The sequence below is a fragment of the Molothrus aeneus genome, chromosome 9 (genome assembly GCF_037042795.1).
Source record: "Molothrus aeneus isolate 106 chromosome 9, BPBGC_Maene_1.0, whole genome shotgun sequence".
Classification (NCBI taxonomy): domain Eukaryota; kingdom Metazoa; phylum Chordata; class Aves; order Passeriformes; family Icteridae; genus Molothrus; species Molothrus aeneus.
The window spans coordinates 22,115,182-22,130,229 of record NC_089654.1 but is presented as its reverse complement, the minus strand read 5'-3'; the positions used below and the strand labels follow the sequence as shown (position 1 = coordinate 22,130,229).

Here is a 15,048-nt window from a genome sequence, read left to right as displayed (position 1 = left end):
TAATATGAAAAAGTCCCAAAGTATTTTAGAGCAAATTAGAGATAAAATAAATGGAAGGGAATTTTGGTAATTCTTTTCATACATTTCCCCCAGTGATATTGATGCTTAGACATGAAAGAGTTAAACTTCTATCTGGAAGACCACAAGACAGATGAGAGCCATTTTCAGCTTGTCCTGTCCCTGCTGAAGCTCACTGAGTAGCACAGCATGGACTAGCGTGTTTCACACACACTCTGCCTGTCTGGGGAATGTACACATTGTCCTTCCAAAATCAAACTTATTAGCACATGTAGAAAAGGGTGACTGACTTTGGGGCAGCTCTGCGCTCAGAGCAGCATTCGTGCTGCTGCAGATAAAAGATTTCTTAGGCTTTGAACAGAATGGAGAGATTTTAAATGAATTTTTAAATTTCTAATCCAGCTAGCCATAGCATTTGTTTCCATCTCAAATGTCAAGTTGTAACATTGTCAGGAAATAAAGGGTAGGTTTATTAATGCTGGTTTTAAGCTGATCAATTACATAAGTGCTCTGCAACAGATTTTCTTAGTTTTCTATTGTAATTGTAGATTATTGCCATAGGTGCTGGTTCTGTGCTTCTGATGGAAGTTTAGGAATTTTTTTTAAAGTATTTTTGAATAACCTCCTGAATTATGAAGACTTTGGGTCTGAGATTTTGGAAGTATAGATGATAGCTTTTTCTTGCTTTCAAAACCCTCAATTGCATTGAAGTCAAGTGTCATGGCTGTGGAAGGTTACAAAATCTGCTATGATTATCTAGTGTTACCTACACAATGCATTGCTTTAGGTTAGATAATGTTTTCCTGTAAGTTACGTATTTTCTTACAAAAGGTCTTCTGAGGAAAAGCACAGGTTTGGATTTTTTTGGTGTCCCTTGTGGTGCAAGGACCCTCCACTCTCAGCAATATTGTAAACTACTGAATTTCCCCTCATAGTCTATTAATAAAACCCTAACAGTGTGCAATTCAGATATTGCACTGTAAGGATTGTGACAGCTATGGTTGTATGACATAGATTAAGTACATACAGTGGTTATAGGAATAGTTTTGGAACTTCTGTTATCATCACTGCAGGGCTCCCTCTAAGCAGAGCATTGAGAGTCATTAAGAATCACTTTTGATTTGTTACTGTTACAGATTTTATGACAAAACAGCTTTACTTAAAAACGCAAAAGAAAACTGTACATTTTCTTTAAACAGATGGCTGCACTGCAGAGTCCCTTTTATGGTGATAAAATGAACTTGTACTCTCTGTGCAAGAAGATAGAACAGTGTGACTACCCACCTCTCCCTTCAGATCACTATTCAGAGGAAGTAAGTAATTTTCCTTTTCATGGGCTGGATCCCCAGTTTATGTAAGCTGGCACGCTTCCAGGGAAGTAAATGAACTTGTGTGATTTTATGTTATTTGCAGATTATGCCTATAAGTGTTTGCTTGTTGAACTCACTCAAATGTTGCTGTCAAAACAAGTCTCTCATGATTTATATTTGAGGGTATTAATGATGGAAACGTCACACTGTTAGATTGCTAATTTCATTGGGCTTCCTTGCAAGTATGACAAAATGCTTTCCCTTTCCCAGAATGCACAATGATATGTTCCACATGCCAGGATGGGGTAGAGCCTTACATCTGTAGGGTGTTTTTCTAAAAACACAACTATACACCTTTATGTTGCACAGTAAATTAGTGCACTGGCCCTGTTCCTCTAGGGGCCTGCATTAAAATAGATATAATGTAACTCAGTAGTAAAAACAAATTGTTCAGGTCCCATTTGTCTGCATTATAGTACTGGGATGTGCTATTTGGTACAATTGAACAGCAGTTCTTTTGCAAGGAGTGGTTCTTGAGAAGACTAAGAGTAAATTTCAGAGAAATACAGGCAGACATAATATAATTGAATTTGAACAATATACTCCTGCAAATCTCAGCAGTGTTTGTTTTAAGCTGAGAGCTAACATTTCTTACTGTCATTAGTGTATTTAAGGGGAAGTACTTGCTTTTATAAGCTCTAAAATGAAAAGAAACTAAACAAAATAAATATTTTTCTTAGTGTAACAGAATGAAAAAATATAAATGCTTGCTTGTTAATGTTCTGAGATGCCAGTTTTGAAATACTTTCCCACTTTGAAAAGAACAGGGCAAACTGATAGAAGCTGTAAACCAAAGAACAGTTATTAGTAACTAATTCTAACTGAATTCAGAGTACATGAATTAAAGATTACTTTGAAAACCCAAATAAACACAAGCACTGAAATACTTTTAATAAACATAAAGCATTATACAATTTATAGAAGTAGGGGTTGTAATTCTGAACCTTAAATTTTCTTGCATTCACAGACAGTGATTGGACTATTAATAAAAGATTACTGCTCAGTGTTTTGTTTTGTATTTATAGTGACAATTTTCCCCTTTTATGAAACCAACTGGACTTAAAAAGATAATTTGATGATGTTACAAAGGATGAAATAATGATCTATTGTGTAATTTATACACTCTAGCTCTTTGTGGGTTTGCCGATTAGTCATTTTACCTTGGCCATTTTTAATTATTATTTATTGTAGACTCTAAATATGGCAGTTCATCTAACCAACTTCAGAACTGGAGGCCTGGAAATACAGTAGGGTGTGAACAATAATGCAAAATGATAGCGAGAATGTCAGGGGCCGTTCTTTGTTGTGTCATTCATGCTGTCTTCCTTTTTCCATGAAGCACATGAATATTTCACATATCTGCATCCTCATCCTCTATTCTTCTTGACTAATTTTCAGACTGTCTGAATTTGCATTTCACATGGTAGCTGATTAGGAGATGCCGAATGCAGCAGCGAAGCCTCAGCAGGCGGTTTCCATGGTGACCTTCAGCAGGATTTTAATGATGATACCACTAGTGGTTCGTTGAAGTTGGCCTGCCTGCAAGGCTACTTTGCTGCAGCTAAGTGTGAACTGGGAGATGTGGATTCTTAGCCAAGGGGCAAATATCAAAGTCTGGCCCAGACAGAAGGTCTTAGAGTTGGGGTGGGGAGAGAGGCTCCAGCTTTTCCTTACATCTGCATAGGTTTTTTGTTTTGGAAACACATGCAAAGCACCACATGTTACTTTTTATTTATTTCAAAGCAGACATGTACTTCTGCACCTTGGATAAGGCAGTTATCTGCAAAATACATGTAAGTTACTCTTAATGAGAGAATCAGAGCTATTATAGGTATTAAGTTAGGTAAGAAAACAGTTTCTTGAAAGAAGCCATCAGTTATGGAAACTGTAATGGGAATATTTTTTATGTTCTGCTATGACGACTTGTGTCTTCACTAAGGTACCTGGAAAACATACATTTATTACCTATTGCACTTTAAACCATTTTTAGCTTGTGCTGGCATGAACTGTAAAAAAGAGAAACAAACAAGTGTGATCTGTCATATTAGAATACTGTGCTAAATGTTTCACCTGTACTGGAAATATAGATGTCAAACCTTTAACTAGATGGGAAGGATACTCAGTGAGCAGTAAAGCTTAAGGATCACTGAATATTAAAACCCACTTCATTTATTATGAAAAAGAATTTTCTGAAATTAAAACTTCACCGAGTGGATCTCTGCATCCTCTAATATAGAAGTGTAAATACTTTCATTATGAAATATAAGACAAGTACTTTTTCAGTAAACTTTTTGTAAGTAGATTTTAGTGAATTTTAAGGTGTGAATTTTTTTCTAAGTTTTGAAACCCCTGTAAGAGTAATGTGTCAGTAATTGTGTCACATCTGTGTCATCAGAGGAGAGTGTGACAGAAAGATGCACCTTTAGGTGGACAGATGGTTAATGTTTTTAAAACCTTTGATTAGAAATCCTATTAGTCTGAGATGCATTTTCACAAACTATTGCTTCAGTGGTAAATATAAACCAGGATTTTCAGATGCTTAATAACTTTGGATATCTCAATTTTTTAATATCCCTCAAAAACATCTGGTATTCAAAGTCAGTACTCAGCATTTACTGAAAGCTGTGCTGCTTTTGGGAATTCAAAGCTGGGGCTCCCTTGCCACCTCCAATCAATACTCTTAAAATCTTGTCAGCTAATATTAGTATCACATTGCTTTCATGATGAAGTTTTAAAATCTTCCCTTTGATTGAGGTGCATTTCTTCTAAAGTCCATTGCCAACCTCCTACCCAGATGTGAAAGCAGAAGGAGCCAGCAGGTCCACCATGGTAGTGTTAGCTGCCAGCAGGTCTTGAGAAAAGCACTCAGAAAAACACTTCAAGAAGGCTTTATTCAGAGTAAGAATGGTGTTGTGTGTGTTTTTTTAATCCAGACTTCCCTATATGAAAATTTCTCTATTTCACCTTTTCTATTTCACAGAAATATGACTTGCCTGTCATATTTCTGTCTTTCCCCACTCCTCCTGACTTGAGTGATAATTATTTATTTCATAGCTGAAAAACCTGCTAAAGTTAAAGAAAGTGTGTCCCACTGCTCCAGTGTCAGGCTAAGCTCCAGGCTAAAGCCAGTCACTGTGCTAAGTGCACAGAGGAGATTAAGAACAATAAGCAGACAAAGAAGTTTGCAGCTTGGGGAGGCAACAGGAGGTCCCTCTGGCTCAGTCTGCTCTGCCTCTTGGCCAGTCTATGCCAGGTAGTAAAAAATCACTTCTATCTCTAATGATAGTCTGATTTTAGACTGCCAGTGCTTCTTCCCATGACATTGGTGAGCTTTTCTGATACATTGGAAATTTTATTACTACTAGAGGGGCTGACGGATGGATTTCAGGTTTATTGAAATGGATATTCCTGTAGGAGTAAAGGATCAGTGCTATAACCAGTGCTATCCAGTGTCCCAGTTTCAGTCCTGAAAGCTGTGTTCCCATGTAATTTTTCATCCTGCATAGCAGAAGTAATTCACCTTCTTCCAAGGGTTTGCTGTTCACTTACAAGGCTCAAAAGAGCTCAAGGAATTTGAAATTACTCAGGAATCTGCACTATTGTTGTGCAGTGTCCCAGGCATGGTCAGCTCAGCATTCCTGCCTTACCAGTGAGATTCTGGACCTGCCAGGGGAAGAGGGACATAGAGATACTGCAGTAATTGCAGTGACTGCCATTTAAAGAGGTCGGACAAGGCTTCTCAAGTGCTCAACAGGTAAATTTCTTGAAGATCTATTTCTGCTGCTCTGCAAACAGTAAAGTATTGATAAACAGCTAGAAAAAAAAACAAGAGAAAAACCACTCTGCTTCCCCTCTGATGCTGGCTTTGTGGGTTTTAACCCTTCAAGGTCCTTTATGAAGACTGTTCACTGTATGCAGTTCTGTTGAACAGATGGAAGTCTTCACAGAGAAAGAGAACGTATACATTCAGGATTAGATGTATTTTGCAGATAAATTATACCTGTATTATCTTCAAAAAATGTTTGCTTATTTGATTCTAATTTCAGGCTTGATGGTGTTGGATGTTCTTCAGTCTTTCCTGTTTTCTGTGCAGCCTGTCTGAGGTGTTGCATGGCAAGCTGCTCATCTCTGCTTACACTGTGCCTACTGCTTACCCTGTGTCCCACCTGCTTCTTCTGCAGGAGATTGTTTGGCTTGCATGTTGGTATTACATGCTGGCAATTATTATTTCTTACAGTAGCTAATGATTTCCAGCATTCTGTTCTTCAAATGTTTGGGAGTTATTGCAGGCTAATAGTTTTTATTGCCACTGGCATTGTATTTTATTTATTGACTGCCAGAAGCAATATGATGGCTTTTATAACTCCATTAGTCAGAATATGCTTAATGTATTTAAAATGCAAATAGAAAGTATGTTACAGATTATTTTGATTTTATACATTTCTTTTCAATCCGGTAATCTGACCGCTATCTTCAGAACTAGCTCATTTTTAAATATTAAGCTCTTCTTGCTAAAGAATGGGATGTCTAATGACATAGATTTTATACTGTTGAATACAAAAAAACTGTACATTATGTACAGTTTATCTGCAAGGGCTAATGGACAAAGCTTTATAGAGTGGTAGGCAGTGCTTCTTCCTTAACTCCAGGAATTCCTATTCCTGTGCATTTAAATTAATCTTCAGAAAAGCGAAAGGAGTATAATTATAATTTAAAATCCTTCTTGTTCTTTTTCTAAAAAGCAGGAAGGAAACTCTCCAATGGCAGGTTTAAAGAGGCAGCCTATGTTAGTTTTGAATAATGAGGGTGATGAGGTCACTTAGTGTTAGTTGCAATAATTACAGATTTTTTGCAATAATCCTACCTAGTAGTACTGGCTGGGATACCAAACTAAATTTGATATATTGTCATAGAAGACTGGATCACAATGTGTTTGTTGGAGTCTCCCCCTCCCTCCCCAATGTTGTAAGGAGGTCCAGGAGGATTTGGCAAAGCTACTTAAAGGCATAAAGGAAAATCTTCAGAGTTGGTTAAAATGTTATTGCAAAGCACTGTGAACATTTTAGTAAGTCACTATGAAAGAGATTTGTTCCACATTGCAAAATGCTTAGTAGATGCACACAATTTGAAATAGATGCCCTATCACAAGGTTATCCATACAATATATTAAGTTCTAATGTCATAAATTTTTAGGCATATCATTGGAGGGAGAAAAGCCTGCAAATGTCTTGACAGTTTGTGAAGGGAATGCAAAGTATGGAGGCACTGTGGAAGCTCTTTTGGGTTGCCTATGCTCAATATGTCTATTAAAAATACCCAAAAGGTTATGGTGCTTCTGGAAACATGGGATTTTCTGGTCATAGTGATTTGTTTATTCCCAGATAGAGGCTTTTGTGAATATTTGTTAGTTCTGTGCTTCTTTACATAAAGAACACTATAAACAATCTAATCCTAAGGATATATATCAGGATGTAGCCCAAAGCTTATTTATTCCAGTAACATGTCTTCAGCAGGGGACAAGTGGAGTAAGATAGTGGGCCAGCATAATATGCTACTTGCCCAAAATACTTTCTCAGCTTCCAGTTTTATGTTCAGATATTTCCTCAAGGGTGGAGTCCTTGTAACAGGTAGCCCTCAGTGGGTTTAATTTGTTCAGTAGCTGAATTGAATGTGTGTGTATTGGTAGCTCCTGGCAGCAGAAGGTTCTGGGGGTTAACTGTGTGTTAGATGGAGCACCACTGCCTTTTGTTTGTTGGGCCCTGTCAGAAAGAAATGCCATTTATTGCTGGCTAACTCCTGTATGGGGACTGAATGAGCAAAGCAGCCCTCGTTTACCTTCGCTCTGTGCTCCTTTCAGTCTTCTGGGCTTTGCAGGCACAGCCCTCCAGAAACACAGGGAATTTCCTGAAAATTACGTGGGATTGGACTAAATGCATGTCTAAAGTTGTATGTTAAAAGCATTAGAACTTCAATTTGCTCATCAGTTTTTCTGGCCAGCAGTGCAAAGTGCAGAAACCAGGGGAGTGCGTTGCATAGGTGTTTGCATAAGGCAGCGTGTGAGCGGAGAGGGAGCGCTGCCCGTGTGCTTGTGCAGCATCGCCGTTTGCCTCATTGTTGCCACTTCTCTTAATTTGAATTTGATAATGCACAAATCCTGCTTGTAAGAAGGCCAACGCTCCTGTCATGTTCTCTCCTCTCGTAGCTGCGACAATTAGTGAATATGTGCATCAACCCGGATCCGGAGAAGCGCCCAGACATCACCTACGTGTACGATGTGGCGAAGCGCATGCACACACACACCGCCAGCAGCTGAGCTGCCTGCGAGCCCCACACGGAGCAGCCAGAACCAAGGGCTTGCAATAAATCATCCCACCTCCCCGTGTGTCTTACACTAATGTAATTATTTGAAGCTTACTGTTGTGCTTAGAATTGTAAATCGATTTATATACAAGCTTTGTTGTTTTCTGTTCATTTCTGGGTTTTGTATTTTTTACTAACTTGTGGTCGTACAACAGGTTTAAATATGTAAAGCGTAATTTTAAGATGCTGTGAACCGCTGTTTCCATGTTAGTGGGTTCAAGTATACTTTCTGTAATAACAAAATTGTGTTCAGTTGGGCCTCCGTTCTAAAACACAGTTGCACTTTTGCACATGATACAGATATTAGGCTTATTATCGAGAAGCAAAATGTCTGAATCTCTCACCTTTTTAGTAATTTATGGAAAGTATGAATCAGCACAGTTAACTTTATTTTAATCTTTGTTTCAAGAGGAACATAATTATTACAGGAGCTTATTGTATTTTATATTGAATTGTAGTTTGCAGTTGCTGCTGTAAGAGTAGACAAGGAATAGAATTAGTTCTCTGCTTGCCAAATGCAATGGAAAAATAATTTCAGGAAAAATTGTCATGCTGAAATTTTTGTAATATCCCCTTTTGTTTTGTTAGTCTCTCTTAATACACAAAACATTTGTTGTAGATTTTCTGGGAAAATTTAAGGTGTTGATTCAGCAATCAGGTCGTTTTCAATAGACTTGTGCAGCACTGCCCTGGGGCAATGGGAGTCTGCATAGTTCCGTCTTAAAAACATGCAGATGCTTCTTGTAGCCAATAGGGTTCTTTTGTGGCTGTCCTTTGAGCAGGTCGGATTAAAAGATGTGATCTTTAAGTTACAACTTCCCAGCTGTTTGTGTATATGTCACTGTTTGTAGATTTTTATGTTTAAATAATTTGAGTGACCTTACAGTATATTTAAATTTTAAATTTTTTTTCTAAATACCGAAATGTTTTGACAAAGATATAATAGTCTAGTATAACACAAAATGTATTCTACATAAATATATGATCTTTGTATACTATATCCTGACAGTTTTATATTTAGCAGAAGTAGATTATAGCTTTTATGTTTAAGAGAAAGTTGCCATGCCTTAATTTGGAAAAGAATTATATATGCAAACTATCTTACAGATACTTTATTAGTTTAAAAGGAAATGCTGAATATTTTTGTTAGACCTTAGTGCCTTTTGGGGTATGCTTATATAATATTTTTATTGTTAAGGAAGGAATGTGTCTTGTTTTTAAATGTGGTAAAAATGGAGAGTGAAATGAAATTCCTTGAGTTTCAAGACGGAATTTTTTTTTACAGGACTGTCAAAAGGTAATTGTTATCAGTGATAGCAGCTAGGGAGCTGTTAGTGTCAGTTTTTTTCTTTATGTGGGTAAAAAGTTAGTTCAGATAAAAGCAGAAGTATACATATGTAGGTTCTAGATGCGGTCACATCCCTGCATTCTCAGATTTTTTTTTGTTTGCTAGTTTGTTTCTCTATGCAGCTGTAATTTTTATTTGATATAATGCTCAAAAAATAAAAAAACATTTGTGGAGTTTGTGTTCAAGGGAGGGGTCAGGGTTATTTTCAGTTTTGTATTTTTTAAAACTACAAATAGCATACAAATTGTGTTTGTAAAAAAAAAGGGGGGGGCGTTTTTAGATGGTATGTGCCAGATCATCAGCTTATCTTAATACATATTTTTTAAATTTTTGGTTTTTCAGGATGAATTGTATGAAACTGTAGTTTTATTTCTCACTTCTGTGTGCACTTAACCTTATAGAACTTCAGTGGAACAGTTTGTTGGAAAGAAGTATTTGAGAAATTTTGGTTTGTGTTTAGCAACCTCTAGAATTGTTTTCATTTATTAAATGGTTATATAATTTAAAACATGATGATTATATTCTGTAACGTTTCACATGTCATAGAACAAAATGCTTTATATTGAAAAAGGCAGCACAATATTTGCTTGATGCACACAATTAGTTTTTAATATGCACAAGTAGTCAATTTTTTTTTTCTGAAATGTGCTAGAACATTTAAAAATCACCAAAAAGCCCCCAAATGCAATGGAGGTTATTTGTATCTAATATTATGCATAAAGTATTGAACTGTTCCTGCCAGAAACTGCTGATAGATATCCCTCCCCTGGAAGGATATGTTGAGTAAAAAAATCATGAGTTAAGAGTTAGCAAATGTGCATACTTAAGCATTTACATTTTTTTAGCAATGTGGAGTTTTTTTTAGTATTTATGATTAAATATTGTGCTGAGGAAAAGAAATAGTTGTTCCTGACTTAAAATATGTGAAATGAATGGTGCACCTGACTTTGGTACCAAACTCTGTAATTAAAAAGCCAATGTGAGTTAATAGAACTACTTATATAAGTGAGGATTGTAGAATCTCTCCCTAAAGTAAAATACCTGGTAACATGAAAATTATAAGTCTTGTTATAACACTCCAATGTATGCTATGTGCTTATAAAATATTTTCTTTACTAAGCCACCATCCTATCTTTCATATGTTGATGATAACATTTGGCATTATTTATTTTAAGCTATGGCATTATGTGTTTATTTTCTTTAACGAAAAAATGTTACATTTCTACCCAAAATGTCTGACCAGCTCCTCCTTTTATTTCAATAATGCTCCAGTATTAACTTGTGTCAGGAGTGAACTTTTTGTGCTTTGAATGACATTGCATAAATCCCTTTGTCTCAAAAGCTCACCTGCTGTGCCGTAATCCAATAGAAATAAAACATACAGATATTAAATGTAGTGTAAAAATTATAGCGTTTCTATGATATTTTTTCAAACTTTTCTTTTTTAGAGATATATATGTATGTTACAGTTGATGCTGCCTATCATGTGGACAACTTACTGCTTCCAGTAGCTGATTCTAGGTGAGATTTCTTGACTGTAAGATAGTGTACAAAAGATAGTACACTAAAAAAAAATCATTTTTGTATTATTTGTTAAAAGATTATCTAAAAATACTACACCCAATAGTGTATTTTAAAGTGAAATTTTAAACTAAAATTTTAAGCTAAATTTAAAATAATTTTCAATACTAAAATATGCGATAAAGCAACAAAATAACAAAGATTTCCCGTTATGGCCTCAGCCCTGTCCTGTGAGCTCTTGTTTATATTTCAGCTGTTTTTTATGTAGTTTCAGTAATTTTGAGTGAACCACATCTACACACATGAATAAACAGTAATCAGTAGGGTAGGTAGATATGATGTGCCAGCTCACTTCTTGTATTCTCTGTGTGTCACTGGTTTGGTAGCAGGGAATAATTTGGGATTTTTCCCCTGTTGTTGCACTCCCAGTGATCCAGCTCCCAATGGTATGAGCAGGCAATAGAAGTGTGTTGTCATTTTGTAATGAGCAGAAACTTTAAAAACATGCCAGTATAGCAGAAGATGAAATGCAGTATTAGAAGTGTCTGAGAAGGCTGGTGTTTTATTCATGCTCATGATTAAGAAAGCTGTAGAGTGAAATTCTTGACAGAGCCTTGGAAATGGGGAAGAACTTTTATGCCAGTGGTTCTCAGATAACTCTGAATGGGACCCAAAATCGCAGTGATGTTTGTCTGCAGCAATCTGTCTGCTTAATCTCTTATCTTTGCTGTTACTCAGTGTGGTGAGACTCTTAGCAGTTGAGTTGGAGTCTTGGTGAATGCTGCATTGGCTGTGTGAGCTGTAGGAGCAGGAGGTGATGTGAGGGAGAGCCACTGAAAGCCTTCAGGTCTTGTTAGGGAAGACATAAAGGTGCTGCATGGCAGAGGTCAAATCACTGGTTTTTCATAATTTTTAATAGTCTTTATCTACTTCAATAGTCAAAATTTTCCCCAACCCAGCCATCTCTCCAAATTACCCAGCTAGTGGCAGTGTTGGCAGTGGCCTTCTGAATTTCTGATCTCTGGTTTGATCTGGGTGAGTAAATCTTTCTGGCAAGGAGGGAAATAGAGGTGTGGACCCTGCTTGGTGGGGTGCTACTTACGTTTCTGAATGTTACTCAAATATAGATGTTTAGAGTTGTTTTTTAAACTTTATTCCCTTCTCTGATGCTTTTTAAAAAGTATTTTCCATTCATATTAACCACTAAAGTTCTGTGACCCCTGGCTTCTGCTTTATTAATCCTGTTGTGAGCCTTACTCTCTTCCTAGTTTGAAGTCCTCTGTCTAGTTTTCCTAGTGGTCATTAGCTTGCATCTTTCTTTGTGTGTTTGCTAAACTCAGCCCATTTCAGTGTTTTCAAATTTCATCCCCATGAGCAAAGCCAGTTCCTTTCCCCAATCAGTACTTTAATCCTCTGTTCTTCATTCTGTTTTTCCAGCCCAGTGCCTGTGATTTCTAATTTAAGATAGATTTTCTTACTGCCTCAATCATTCCCGTGACCTTGTCTTTGCTAAATACTGTTCACTTTATTATCTCTCATTTCTAAATTCCCTTTCTCTGATCACTACCTGCTCTCTTTCAGCTTATCTGTCTTTCTCTCTCCTCTACCCTGTCACTCACTCCTTTTGGGATCTCCAGTCTATTAACCTTTTTGACTCCTTCGTCTTCACTGCTGCCTCCTTCCTTCATTGGCCTCACTTCTTTTTACTCACTGGTCTTTATTTTTATCTCTATCTGCTTCTCTGTACATGGTTTCTTTGGCTGCTTCTCACACTGCCCTGTCTCCATTCTTCTCTCTAGATGTATTCTCTTGTAATTTCTTAATTTCCATTCCGGCCTTTCTGAATATCTGAAGAGTGGCTTTGGACTCATCTTTGCCTTACCTGCTTCAGTGCCCTTCCCAAATGGACTTTTAAACCACTTTTATCTCACCTTTGTTTTCTTGTTGAGCTTGCTTGCAGAGCTGCTGTTCATATTCAATCTCCATTTATTCTTTATACAAAATCTTCAATCCTGATTTTGTTGCATGACAAGATCCTTTTCATAGTTGTTTTTATTCTCAGGATCTGTTTCTGAGCTGAGCTTCTCTGCTTCTTAACTTTGCAAGTTTGCCCCTTTTATTTCTGTATCTTTTATGCCTCTCATTCCTTTCATTGAATTACTTCCTTCAGTAGCAACTAAGTTTCTCTTTTCATCTATCTTTAAGGGGATGGTACCATCATCATAACTGTTTCTGGTTTTTAATACTTTGTCATTTCTCCCTGTCATCTGATTTCATGTACCTAAACACCCTCTCTCCAGTTTGTTTTTGGGTTTTTTAATGTTGCACTTCATTTGAATGCCCCAAAAATCCAGTGCTTCTCCCCCCTAGTCTGGTTCTCCCATGGTTCTATCTCCGGATTATTCCTTTAGGATCCAGCCAGCCTCAGACCTGTTCAGATTCAAAGATCTAATTTTTATTTCTGACTCCCTCTAGACTATTTTCTAACATCCCTGGCAATTTTACTTGCCTGTTTTCCAAGGCCACAACCTTTCTATCTCTGGCACTTCTCCCATGCCTGCGTATCAAATGTCTCAGAGTTAGATGTATCAGAATCCAGCCCTCTTCACTATATCTTCTTTCTTATCTTTTATCTTCACTGATTTAACCTCTGTGTCATTTTGGCTTCTTTTCTCCCTTCAAAGTATCAAAATTGACAGGACTAAACTGTCACTGGTCTTTCACTGTTTTGTGTGCTGAAGAAGGAACTCCACCAAATTACTACTTGTTTTGTGTTTTAAACAGATCTGAATCCCACAAATCTGATCTTATTTCAGTCCTGTAGAGTTGGAACAGATTGAGAAATGAAAATCTCTGTAAAACTGAGAAGTTTGGTGTTTTGCAACTAGGGATTGTAGAGCTGAATGTCACATTTGGTGTGGGTATACACACGTTTGTTGACTTTTTATTTACATCAGGGTAATTATTTTGCTTTAGAGGATCAGGTGTTTGCTGGCACAAAAAAAAAATTTCTAGTACTTTTCAGGTTTTATATTTATTCCTTGTTGCCTGCCTGTATCACATTGTGCAGTTAGTTCTTCTACAGCTGCCTTAGTGATGGGTGTCGGCCTTACTTCTTTTGTCTAATTGCAATTTTCTGTCATATGGAATTAAAAATAGGAAGTTACTGAGTCCTTCCTGATAATTTCACTTGTTTTTCATTTAAACCCTAGCAATAGATAGAGGTCTCAGCCAGGAAGAGAAATGGTCCCCAGGACAAAACATGTTCTAGGATTCCTTACTTCATTTCCACCTCCCAGTCCCTGTTTTTATGGCTTCCCTGGGACACTTGCAGGGAATATGGCACTGCCAGTGTATCAAGGGCCAATAGGAACTTTCTCACTGTGGACAGGAGATCTCTCAGTTGAAGATGACTAGGAATATATTTGGCATTGTTATATGGCTGGTAATTGCAAATGTGTAAAGAGCAATTGAAAAAATCTGTATTTGCTGTTACAAAAAGAATTTTAAATTATGCAAAGGCCTTTTAATGCGGTGTTGGTCTTCAGTAGACTTAATTTGCTGCTTGTTCCTTTGATTTCAGTCATGCTGGACTGTTGTGAAGATGATTCATTAAAGATGAGTGTTGTTTTTTGTTGGGATTGGGGAAATCAGGAGGCATTCACTGACTTTTTTGTATTTGGCTGACGATTGTGCTTGAATAAAATTTTATGATAATTCAGATTGGAATCGACATTGAGAGAAGTCTCTAGTCCAGCTTCCTGCTGAGAGCTGAGTCAGTGCTGAATTCAGAGCAAGGCTTCAGACTTCAGCAAGATCCAGAAACCCTCAAGGGGTGAGCAGCTTCTGTGGGCAGCCTGCTCCAGTGCCTTGCTGTAAACTTTGTTTGCCTCGTGTGTTGTGGCCATTCTTTGTTCTTCTGCCACTCCTCAAATATTCTTTGTATTGCAAAAAGGTAAGCCAGGTACTGGGACAAAGAGAGAACTTAGGATGTTTTATTTTCTGAAAATTTGTTATTGCTAACAAGTATGTTCACGTAGTACTTCTGCTCCTGTATGATGTGTACACCATATTCATTTGCAACTCGAGTGTAAAATAAAACTTTTGGCAGTAAAACTTGGTACAAATGTTCCTTGGTGTTTATGGCCTGGATTTTCTCAGTTTTTACCTTTCAAATCTGTTAAATGTTTCCTGGCAGATCACAGTTGTGCCCACCATGGTGAAGCAGGGAAGTTGGGATCCTGAAGATAACTCTGTTTTCTGGAGCCTGCTCTGGGGGAGGGAGCTTAGCACTGGGATGGGATGGGAAGAGGATGAAGCCAGCAGGTGTCAGATGACTGCTGGTTATGGGAACCTTACTTTAAACTCAAGTGTTGGTGGAAACTTGGAAAGATTTATCAAAATTGAAATTTGAGGAGGAAAATGACTGGA

The 15,048-nt window shown here is 37.2% G+C and overlaps 1 protein-coding gene across 2 annotated transcripts in view; it reads left to right on the top strand.

Annotated features, from left to right (window-relative positions):
- NEK7 (NIMA related kinase 7) overlaps positions 1–14,748 on the top strand; it is a 69,001-nt gene extending 54,253 nt beyond the window's left edge. For both annotated transcript variants that reach the window (XM_066555577.1, XM_066555578.1), the window contains 2 exons: positions 1,218–1,331; positions 7,591–14,748. In XM_066555577.1, the coding sequence (XP_066411674.1) occupies positions 1,218–1,331; positions 7,591–7,701 (225 nt within the window). In that variant the 3' untranslated portion in view covers positions 7,702–14,748. The remainder of the gene's footprint in view (positions 1–1,217; positions 1,332–7,590) is intronic.
- Positions 14,749–15,048: the final 300 nt, after the last annotated feature.